Source organism: Salmo salar, chromosome 17, assembly GCF_965601325.2.
Source record: "Salmo salar chromosome 17, fSalSal1, whole genome shotgun sequence".
Lineage (NCBI taxonomy): Eukaryota > Metazoa > Chordata > Actinopteri > Salmoniformes > Salmonidae > Salmo > Salmo salar.
In genome coordinates, this window is record NC_138307.1 from 76,475,224 (window position 1) to 76,486,618 (window position 11,395).

The 11,395-nt window shown below is 45.8% G+C and overlaps 3 protein-coding genes across 5 annotated transcripts in view; 2 read left to right on the forward strand and 1 right to left on the reverse strand.

Moving 5' to 3' along the window:
• Positions 1-971: 971 nt before the first annotated feature.
• On the reverse strand, positions 972-3,158 carry LOC106596258 (THAP domain-containing protein 5). 3 transcript variants are annotated; one of them, XM_014187566.3, is made up of 3 exons: positions 3,063-3,158; positions 2,404-2,590; positions 972-1,850 (listed from the first exon to the last, which is right to left on the reverse strand). In XM_014187566.3, the coding sequence occupies exons 2-3, from the start codon at positions 2,542-2,544 to the stop codon at positions 1,023-1,025; spliced, it is 969 nt and encodes a 322-aa protein (XP_014043041.3). In that variant the 5' UTR covers positions 2,545-2,590; positions 3,063-3,158; the 3' UTR covers positions 972-1,022. The 3 variants fall into 3 exon arrangements, with proteins under 3 accessions (XP_014043041.3, XP_014043039.3, XP_014043040.3); XM_014187564.3 differs by having other exon boundaries at positions 2,973-3,130; XM_014187565.3 differs by having other exon boundaries at positions 2,968-3,104.
• A 563-nt stretch (positions 3,159-3,721) lies between these two features.
• LOC106593663 (CD82 antigen) lies at positions 3,722-6,664 on the forward strand. Its single transcript, XM_082964146.1, has 8 exons — positions 3,722-3,936; positions 4,106-4,184; positions 4,420-4,532; positions 4,782-4,856; positions 5,276-5,380; positions 5,492-5,668; positions 5,829-5,912; positions 6,132-6,664. The coding sequence occupies exons 1-8, from the start codon at positions 3,871-3,873 to the stop codon at positions 6,372-6,374; spliced, it is 942 nt and encodes a 313-aa protein (XP_082820272.1). The 5' UTR covers positions 3,722-3,870; the 3' UTR covers positions 6,375-6,664.
• Positions 6,665-10,377: 3,713 nt separating this feature from the next.
• LOC145850138 (thymidine phosphorylase) overlaps positions 10,378-11,395 on the forward strand; it is a 4,051-nt gene continuing 3,033 nt past the window's right edge. Inside the window, exons 1-3 of the mRNA XM_082963345.1 lie at positions 10,378-10,652; positions 10,799-10,903; positions 11,393-11,395. The exon at positions 11,393-11,395 is cut by the window's right edge and continues 144 nt beyond it. Of these exons, the coding sequence (XP_082819471.1) occupies positions 10,604-10,652; positions 10,799-10,903; positions 11,393-11,395 (157 nt within the window). The 5' untranslated portion in view covers positions 10,378-10,603. The remainder of the gene's footprint in view (positions 10,653-10,798; positions 10,904-11,392) is intronic.

Sequence of the window (11,395 nt, forward strand, 5' to 3'; positions counted from 1 at the left end):
TATCAGAACCTGTTTATTCATCAGAACCGGTTTATTCATCAGAACCGGTTTATACATCAGAACCTGTTTATTCATCAGAACCGGTTCATTCACCAGAACCTGTTTATTCATCAGAACCTGTTTATTCATCAGAACCGGTTTATTCATCAGAACCTGGTTATTTATCAGAACCGGTTCATTCACCAGAACCTGTTTATTCATCAGAACCGGTTTATTCATCAGAACCTGTTTATTCATCAGAACCGGTTTATTCATCAGAACCGGTTTATTCATGAGAACCGGTTTATTCATCAGAACCTGTTTATTTATCAGAACCTGTTTATTCATCAGAACCTGTTTATTCACCAGAACCCGTTTATTCATCAGAACCTGTTTATTGAAGGCCATTGATGAAGTCCGAAACATCAAGCTTTTAATAGTTGCTTGAATAAAATATATTTTGAATAGTGATCAAGCATTGCACCTTTTCCTATTCAACCATTTAATTAGAACCAAGAAGATACACCTAAAACGGTGTAATCGTCTCAATTACTCAGATATAAAACATTAGTGAAAAACACATGCCTTTTTATACATTAATAACAAGCAAAGTAAGGATCTGTATGACCGCACAGTAGATTTGATATGATATACTATATCATTGAATAAAACAAGCAGCCATCTGTAGCACAAGAATAGGGAATATCACTTACCTTAAAACGCTCCAAATTACACCACTTATACTGACAATCTATGTCAGTCAGTGATGTCTAAACAGGCAACAGTAGTGCAGAGCGCCAGGGCCTATCCTAAAGACACAGTGCCACCTAGCGGAGACAAATGGAAGGACAGGGAGCCCCTGCCTAGAACGCTCTTTGAGAAGGGCCTCACTACAAGTAAGTAATATAACTCTTGTGAAACATGTAAACAGATAATAAATAAGTACAAGTGATTGAGACTGTAATAACCCTGTAATAACTACACAAAATCCATCTCATTAGAAAGACGGTTGTTAATGGAAACAAAGCACTACGGTTAAGACATCAGAGCAACGCAGAAGTAATATAGTCCTCTAGTAATTTCTGCTTTTCTTTCAAAACAATGTTGCTCTTCTTCAGATGTGCCATCTCGCTCTCAAGCGATCGTATTTTAGCCATGGTGCTTTCCTCTCTCCTATCCAGCTCCATGATCTTGGTGTGGAGGCTGGCTATCTTCCTCCACAGCTGTTCCTTGTCCGTGTCCTGTTTGGAGTAGGAGTGCTCGTACACAGAGATGTGTTCCCCCTCCCCGGGGCCCTCCTCCCGGTCTCCCACCCACTCCTCCCTCCGCAGCTCCAGAGGGAAGATCCTAAACGTCTGACCGAGGGCCACATGGAGGGCGTCCACCGTGGCTTCACATTCAGAGAAATGGCCGACAGGGACGACGGATTCACAGCAGAGTACGGTCACAGTGGAGTCCAGTGTATCCAGCTGCTGCAGTGTCTGTGTCTCACCAGACAGGTTCAAGCATGAGGCTGTCAGTATCCCACCACTGTCTCCAGATAGTTCTCTGTTCACCTCACACACTGCAGCCTGGGTCTCTGAGAGCATCAGCTCTCCCAGGACCATTTCACTAGGAGTAGAGGCCTCTGTGTCTGAAACAAGCGGTCTTTCATATAACAGTGTAGTGACCGTAGATTCACTGGCATCCTCAGGGTTAGGGACAGGAGTGACACTCACCACGACTGGTTCCACTCTGACAGTCCTTTTCAGAATCAGAGGTGTATTCTTGCCAGGAGGGGAGGGGGAGCGGATGAGTTCAATGTTGGAGTCGCATATCCTGGTTTTGGGCTTGGTGGTGTTCTTACTGGTGGAAACTGCTTTATCTTCATCCTGAGGGGAAAGAGTGATGGTAAAACACAAACAGAAATCATGCTATCATAATATAGCCATGTATAGTGCTGTAATTTCTTTATTTTTATTTGGGGGATTTGTGTGTATTATTTTGTATTATTAGGTGTACTGCATAGTTGGATCTAGAAATTAAAGTGTTTCGCTGCAAAATATGCTGCACGACCAATACAATTTGATGTTGCACTTTAACAAATTCCAGGGATGGTTCAATTCAAAATCAAGGCAGTCAATTCAGGTAAACTTAAATAACAATTCAAAATGTGAAAAAACAGCATCTATTTTCAATGACTTCTCAATAAACTGAGGAGTAGAAGCTATTTATTTCTAAACTTTTTTTCCATTGTTGAATTTTAAATTAAAATAAATTCCTGAAAATATCCTAACACAATGCTTTGTACACTGCAATGACGATCAGTGTAAAATGCATGATCAAACTAATGTGAAACTCTAATATCAGTCACTATTATTGAAATGTGCATTAAGACTTCTGCTAATTGTGTTGTGTGTCATAGAAGGGTGTCTGTCTACTTACATGGTGTGTGTGAGGGAAGATGGTGGGGAAGGCTGTGTGTTTCAGGTACCGGATCCCCCATCGCAGGTCAAAGCAGTCCTCAGTGAAATGTTCACTACACAGGTACTGGTGTCTGCTGGGGGTCCACTCCTCTCGCTTCATGTTGTCTACCCATATCTGCAGCCTGACCTCATCTTGCAAGGGGAACCTGTGGGAGGAGACAATACGAACGTGTTGTTAAGACAGCTACATTGTTGACATGCCCTAATTCGATTTGTCAGCCCCATCCAAATTCTCAACATTACATACAAAGCATTGCTTCTGTAACCTTACTAGTGTTTCAGCCTAGGCTGAAGCCCAAGAAACACAATAACAACAAATGCAGCACCAGTCATTCATTCAATTGTTATACACAATGTAAAGAAAGGAGGCTTTGTGTTTTTCTATGACAGTTAACTATTTGTTCTGAGGGCACTGCTGGATACACAACGCTAGCCAGCAACCAATATGAGCATGCTAGTTAAGCTAGCTAGGAGTAGGACTGTATCTGCACATATAGAAACGTGATGGGAAAATAATAGATACCGTACGGGTAAAAGCTTATTCTCTTGTTTTCTTTAGAGGGTGTTCCTCCACGATTTTTGCAAAGTTTTACAGCACAGTAACGGGGCATATTTCACCTGAAAACACATTAAACGTCTGTATGCGGAAGTCTTTCTGTCTTCCTCTACTGTATGGCTGCGGCAGAGAAGAGAGTTGCTGCGGCACGTAAGTTGTGGCTCAGTGTCCAAATTACACTGCCCTCTAGCGCTTGGCGGTGGAACTGTATCTTTCCCACCAACCAGAGCCATTCTGCATTTAGATGTTAATTATCTCTCAAACAGTGGAGGCTGCTGAGGGGAGGACGGCTCATAATAATGTCTAGAATGGAGTGAGCCATCCTCCCCTCAGCAGCCTCAACTGCTCTCAAACATCAGTTTATTGTTCTGTAACAAATGCCTAAACAGCATGCTGACTTTGTGTGTCAAAAAATGTAGGTTATCCCTACCATGGCAGACCCAGGATTCAAACCCATGCCATAACAATACAAAACATTGTCTCATAGGCTACTAGGACATAGGATCCAGGACTACAGCACTTCAAGTATCAGGAAGGTAGGTGGTAGGTAGATGTGTGTGTGTGTGTGTGTGTGTGTGTGTGTGTGTGTGTGTGTGTGTGTGTGTGTGTGTGTGTGTGTGTGTGTGTGTGTGTGTGTGTGTGTGTGGGTGATACCTTCATGCGTGGGTGTAGTTAATTATTAAGAACAACAAGGAGCTGGACTCTGTTCCCAAGGTGACGGAACCAGGAAATGGCACCTACCAAATAAAGCATTACCTTAACAGTAGTCAGGCAGATAGGGAGGTGAGAGAAAAAAGTTTGTCTGGCATTGCTGTTGCCCGTCGCCGTGTCAGTGAGAAGTAACCACAGATACAATATCAGGAAGACATCATGAAGGTGGACGACAAGTTTCAAATTCTGAAATTCTTTGCAGCAGTTTTCAACTCTGTTTTCCTGGTAAGAACAAAAAAAGATGGAGAATTCAACCTAACCCTAATCTAAACCAACTAGCATTCATCATCTGAATCTTCTAAAAACGATCCAGAGATGTGGCTTTGCCTCCCTACATTAGGGTTTAATGTACTACATATGAAGTGACATGCAGCTTTCTGAATCCTCTACACAGATTCTGGGGCTCTGTATCTTTGGATGTGCGGTATGGATCTTGTTTGACAAAGACAATTTCATTTCTGTTCTCAGCTCTGGTGAGTTATACTGGACAGAGAATTGCCATTTGTCACATTTCAGAGTTTCTATATTAACTCAAATGTTATGAGAGAGACAAGGGTGTGATTGTTCCTCCGAAAACACACCTGTGTTTTTGTTGTGTGTGTGTGTTTGTGTGAGTGCGTGTGCTTGTATGTGTATGTGTGTGTGTGTGTGTGTGTGTGTGTGTGTGTGTGTGTGTGTGTGTGTGTGTGTGTGTGTGTGTGTGTGTAGTTGAGGTGAAGACTGTAGCTGGGGGACTGTTCATCATTGGTCTAGTGGTGGTTGGTGTCACTATCCTGGGGTGTATGGGAGCCCAACTGGAGAACAGGTGCTTCCTACTACTGGTGAGTGGTCATGTTACGGTCATAATAAGACACCCACCCACTTTATCACATATAGTATAACCTTTGAAATTTGACGTTTATGGACAAACATATGATTCTGCTGTGAGACTGTGAGAGCTTGTTGGAACAAACAGCTGACCCGCGCATCACTAACACACACACACACACGACTCATCTTAAGCTCCTAGTGCTGTGTTTGTGGTGGTCTAACTGATTTTAGTCAACTCTCTGTCTTACCTTTCCTCTCAGTATATGGGCTTCCTGATCTGCATCGTCCTTGGTCAGCTGTTTGTCACCTTCATCATTTTGTTAAATCATGGAAAGGTATGTCCAGGACCAAGTATTAAGCATCTCAGAGAAAATGGACTGTCTTTAACATGTTGTCTTTAACAGCCAGCCAGCCAGCCAGCCAGAAATTAAAACAAAAATCCTTAGAAAAGACAAACAAAACATTTACCATTTAAATCTAAATACAAAGGTAAATTATTATGCATAAGTGCACATTAGTTAGGAGGTTAATTTAAACCAGTTTACATTCAATTGAACCCAGCCAGCCAGCCAGCCAGCCAGCCAGCCAGCCAGCCAGCCAGCCAGCCAGCCAGCCAGACAGACAGACAGACAGACAGACAGACAGACAGACAGACAGACAGACAGACAGACAGACAGACAGACAGACAGACAGACAGACAGACAGACAGACAGACAGACAGACAGACAGACAGACATGTGTTTTGTTCTTACAGATCACATCTAAGATGAAAATAGAAGTGGATAAGATCATCACTGAATATGGAACAAACCCTGACAATCGACGACATTGGAAGCTTCTGGATAATGTACAGCGCTATGTATGTATGACAGCAATTGTGAAATATGGTCCACATCAAAAGTGAAGATGAGGCGAGACCAAACTGACCAATTGTGTGCGTGCGTGTGTGTGAATACGTGTGTGTGTGTAGGGGCACTGCTGTGGTATGCAGAGTCCTAATGACTGGCAGAGAAACATGTTCATTAAGAACAACAGTCTGATAGAGGTGTATCCCTGTTCCTGTTTCAACACCACGGACTGTCCTGCCATCTCAGGATTCAGCACACTGCTGTTTGGAAATGGAAATGAAACACAGATCCATCCACAGGTACAGTCTCTCTCTCTACCTCTCTACCTCTCTCTCTCTACCTCTCTCTCTCTCTCTCTTTCTCTCTCTCTTTCTCTCTCTCTCTCTCTCTCTCTCTCTCCATGCACACACACTCCTCCCATCTGTATTGACATTTTCCAGTGTGTGTGTTTTTTTACAGAGTTGTGTAGACATAATCACCAACTGGCTGAAGGAGAACACTTTGACAATAGTGGGCATGGAAGTGGGCCTGCTAATCGTTCAGGTAACACACAGACACATGAACACACACAAACACACACAGACACACAGAGACACACACACAAAGACAAACACACACACACACACAAAGACACACACACACACACACACACACACACACACACACACAAAGACACATGCACATACGCACTACTCAGCTGTTCACATTTGTCTTAATCGACAGGTTTTCCAGTTTGTTGTTGTTGTTGTTGATGTTAAACAGGTCCTCCAGTTTATAGTGGCTGTGTATCTATACCAGACTGTTGGTCAGAAAGCCAAGCTGAGAAATGGTAGTCAACTGATTCGCTCTGAGGAACATTGTGAACCAAACCCTGACTTCCTTGATGACCCTGACCAAAACCATGCCTATCCTGAACCAAACCAGGCCTACGCACATACAAACCTTGCCTACCCTGAAGACCAACACCAGGCTGACTTCGGACCAAACCATTCCTACCACCGCTAACCAGGACCAGAGTGTTGCTGTATGACTGAAGACACTTTGGGCGCTAACATTGAATTGCTCAGTGGAGTTTGGTGGGAGGAGCAATAGGAGGATGGGCTCATTGTAATGACTGGAAAGGAATGATTGGAACGGAGTCAAACGTGGTTTCCATATGTTTGATACCATTCCATGAATTCCATTCCAGCCATTACAATGAGCCCGTCCTCCTGTAGCTCCTGCCATCAGCCGCCACTGGAATTGCTCAAACTCTAAATGCTCAGTTCAGTGCTTTCAGCCACACAGGCCTTCTACTAAAGAGGGTTTTCTGCTGACAATGAGAACAATCTTAGTTCATTAGTTTCCATAGTTTTTTACTGTTTATGGCTTAATGACCCGATCAGCCCTAACTGATCAGCCGGACCTCACCTTGTGTGAATAGTTGTGTACGGTACTGGTCAGCCTGAACAGTTACTTGGAAATGTAGACATAAAGAAAGGTACCACAATTTTGAAACTGCAAGCCGACTCCACCATTGACTAATACAAACAACTTATGAACCTCTTTACATTTCACAAGACTGTTGTTATGTCTGCAGACGGACAGCGTTAACATTGCTGCCTTGAAATATTTCATTGAGTTTGATAGTGCTATCACTGAGTGATGCCTGACATTGGTGATAAGTGATTGACTGTCTGTAAATTACGCATTAAAATCTTCAAAATGGGATTTCTTGATTCTTCACAATGGCTCCCTCTTCTGGTTATCTTAAGTGACACAGGTGAGTTTTATACATAAAGAGTAGCATTCTGTTTGTGAAATGTGGCGTAAGTGATGTTATGGGTATAGGCCTATGAAATGCTTTGATTAAGTTCCATTATGTGTCTTTCATATTTGATGGAAAACCATATGTATTAAGGCATGAGGGAAGACAGGTCAGATGTTAGGTTCGGACTAGGGAGGGTACAGGTAGAGGAGGACAGGTATAGACCAGGGTCAGATGTAAGGATCAGGGAGGGTTCAGGTAGAGGAAGACAGGTATAGACCAGGGTCAGATGTAAGGATCAGGGAGGGTTCAGGTAGAGGAGGACAGGTATAGACCAGGGTCAGATGTAAGGATCAGGGAGGGTTCAGGTAGAGGAAGACAGGTATAGACCAGGGTCAGATGTAAGGATCAGGGAGGGTACAGGTAGAGGAGGACAGGTGAGGGTAAGGGGAGGGGGTGAGTGTAAGGGGAGGGGGTGAGTGTAAGGGTAAGCTGAAGGGGAGGGGTGAGGGTAAGAAGAAGGGTGAGGGTAAGGGGAGGGGTGAGGGTGAGAAGAAGGGTGAGGGTAAGGGGAGGGGTGAGGGTGAGAAGAAGGGTGAGGGTAAGGGTAGGGGTGAGGGTGAGAAGAAGGGTGAGGGTAAGGGTAGGGGTGAGGGTAAGGGTGAGAAGAAGGGTGAGGGTAAGGGTAGGGGTGAGGGTGAGAAGAAGGGTGAGGGTAAGGGTAGGGGTGAGGGTAAGGGTGAGAAGAAGGGTGAGTGTAAGGGTAGGGGTGAGGGTAAGGGTGAGAAGAAGGGTGAGGGTAAGGGGAGGGGTGAGGGTGAGAAGAAAGGTGAGGGTAAGGGTAGGGGTGAGGGTGAGAAGAAGGGTGAGGGTAAGGGTAGGGGTGAGGGTGAGAAGAAGGGTGAGGGTAAGGGTAGGGGTGAGGGTGAGGGTGAGAAGAAGGGTGAGGGTAAGGGTAGGGGTGAGGGTGAGAAGAAGGGTGAGGGTAAGGGGAGGGTTGAGGGTGAGAAGAAGGGTGAGGGTAAGGGGAGGGGGGTGAGAAGAAGGGTGAGGGTAAGGGTAGGGGTGAGGGTGAGGGTGAGAAGAAGGGTGAGGGTAAGGGTAGGGGTGAGGGTGAGAAGAAGGGTGAGGGTAAGGGGAGGGTTGAGGGTAAGGAGAAGGGTGAGGGTAAGGGTAGGGGTGAGGGTGAGAAGAAGGGTGAGGGTAAGGGGAGGGTTGAGGGTAAGGAGAAGGGTGAGGGTAAGGGGAGGGGTGAGGGTGAGAAGAAGGGTGAGGGTAAGGGGAGGGTTGAGGGTGAGAAGAAGGGTGAGGGTAAGGGGAGGGGTGAGGGTAAGGGTGAGAAGAAGGGTGAGGGTAAGGGGAGGGTTGAGGGTGAGAAGAAGGGTGAGGGTAAGGGGAGGGGTGAGGGTGAGAAGAAGGGTGAGGGTAAGGGGAGGGTTGAGGGTGAGAAGAAGGGTGAGGGTAAGGGGAGGGGGGTGAGAAGAAGGGTGAGGGTAAGGGTAGGGGTGAGGGTGAGGGTGAGAAGAAGGGTGAGGGTAAGGGGATGAGGGGATGTTTGGGTAAGGGTAGGGGTGAGGGTGAGAAGAAGGGTGAGGGTAAGGGGATGAGGGGATGTTTGGGTAAGGGGAGGGGTGAGGGTGAGAAGAAGGGTGAGGGTAAGGGGATGAGGGGATGTTTGGGTAAGGGGAGGGTTGAGGGTGAGAAGAAGGGTGAGGGTAAGGGGATGAGGGGATGTTTGGGTAAGGGTAGGGGTGAGGGTGAGAAGAAGGGTGAGGGTAAGGGGATGAGGGGATGTTTGGGTAAGGGGAGGGGTGAGGGTGAGAAGAAGGGTGAGGGTAAGGGGATGAGGGGATGTTTGGGTAAGGGGAGGGTTGAGGGTGAGAAGAAGGGTGAGGGTAAGGGGATGAGGGGATGTTTGGGTAAGGGGAGGGTTGAGGGTGAGAAGAAGGGTGAGGGTAAGGGGATGAGGGGATGTTTGGGTAAGGGGAGGGGTGAGGGTGAGAAGAAGGGTGAGGGTAAGGGGATGAGGGGATGTTTGGGTAAGGGGAGGGCTGAGGGTGAGAAGAAGGGTGAGGGTAAGGGGATGAGGGGATGTTTGGGTAAGGGGAGGGTTGAGGGTGAGAAGAAGGGTGAGGGTAAGGGGAGGGGGGTGAGAAGAAGGGTGAGGGTAAGGGGAGGGTTGAGGGTGAGAAGAAGGGTGAGGGTAAGGGTAGGGGTGAGGGTGAGAAGAAGGGTGAGGGTAAGGGGATGAGGGGATGTTTGGGTAAGGGTAGGGGTGAGGGTGAGAAGAAGGGTGAGGGTAAGGGGATGAGGGGATGTTTGGGTAAGGGGAGGGTTGAGGGTGAGAAGAAGGGTGAGGGTAAGGGGATGAGGGGATGTTTGGGTAAGGGGAGGGTTGAGGGTGAGAAGAAGGGTGAGGGTAAGGGGATGAGGGGATGTTTGGGTAAGGGGAGGGTTGAGGGTGAGAAGAAGGGTGAGGGTAAGGGGATGAGGGGATGTTTGGGTAAGGGGAGGGTTGAGGGTGAGAAGAAGGGTGAGGGTAAGGGGATGAGGGGATGTTTGGGTAAGGGGAGGGGTGAGGGTGAGAAGAAGGGTGAGGGTAAGGGGATGAGGGGATGTTTGGGTAAGGGGAGGGGTGAGGGTGAGAAGAAGGGTGAGGGTAAGGGGATGAGGGGATGTGGTAGGGTCAGATTTATTTAGGTCAACATGACTGTTTCCCTTTCTGACTCGTGGTGGGTTGTCACTACTGTAGTAGTTATTGACTAACTGACCTGCTCCACCACTCACACCCATTGGTCACTAGTCCATCCATACAGACAGACAGAGAGGGGTATTTGACCCGTGTGTCCTCAAGGTTGGAAGACATGACAGTGTTCAGGAGCAGCGTTCCAGTACAGGTAGGAAACTCTGAAGTTTTGAAAACCTTAATAGACACATGTAGAAAAGAAGAGGAGGAAGGGAAGCGCTGCTGAGGTACACAATTGTAGATTTTGGTAGACAGAAGGTGCTTTTTGGTAAAAGGGGTAAATTGGTCATCAAAAAGAAAGGAGGACCAAGGCACTCTTCACACAATTAATTAAAATGCCTTTATTTGTATAGCATGTTCAATGAAAATAAAGTTTCAAATCTCAGACGCATTTCGGCTGCATGGCCTTCCTCAGGGAGTACAAAGAAATGACAATACAATGTCCTCTTTTGGACAGATTTTTCCAATCAGCCCTGATTTGAAGAGGGAGTGGTTACATAATTCATTGGACAACACCTAGTAAGTAATACGAGATACATTAAAAAGTGAAATACTGTAGATATGTTATCAAAAAATGTAACTCAAAGCTAGAAGCATCAGAATGTCTAGAAAGGTAGTTCTAACCTTAAATATGACTGGGCAAAGTGCCAAGAATAGGAGAGCCATCTATTCCATAGTACACTAGAACACTGCAAACGTGGACAATAACAGTCCAAACATAGCTGAGGGCTATAGTACAAAATGTCCAGTAGATGGCAGAAAAGAGACCAATCACGACCCGACAGGAAAGGTGAGTAATCCATGATATGGGCAGTTGACTCAGAGAAAGACAATAGTTGAACAGTTTTGAACAAATGAATTTCTTCCAAAATGAAGTAGAAGCAAGAGAGAAATAGAGCAAGAGAGAGAGATTATTATTATTATTTTTTTTTTCAGTTTCATTTTCGTTTATCTGGCAAATTCAGCTGGCTAGTTCAGCCAACAGAAACGCCCTGCTCAAACATACTTTCCAACACAACACTAGAACTCTTCTAAGTCAAGGTAAGATTTTGGTATTACTAATTTATTGCCACTGGGGCCCACTTGTGTAACTGTTAACTGTTACACTGACGTTACTGCATGATTGTAGCGGGTTTACTAACGCGTTAGTTCTATTAACTATGCTGACGATGTATGCCGTTACTTTAGCTAATATGGTAACAACGATGTAGGTTGTTTGTAGAGGTTTGGCTTGGAAATGTTTTTGTTGCCTGGTCACATACAGCTGATGTGTTGTACACTGAAGTCCACAAGCAAAGGGAGAGAAGGAACGCAACGTGGCAGTTATGAGAGTGAACTCTATTTACGGTGATCAGGGGTGTATTCATTCCGACGATTCTGTTGAAACACACACACACACACACACACACACACACACACAATAGTTTAGTGATTTAAAACAATCCCTCGTGTATTTTCCTCTCCTACTTGTCAGTCCACAGTCCACTGTGTGTCAATCCGCTGTGTGTCAATCCGCTGTGTGTCAGTCAGCTG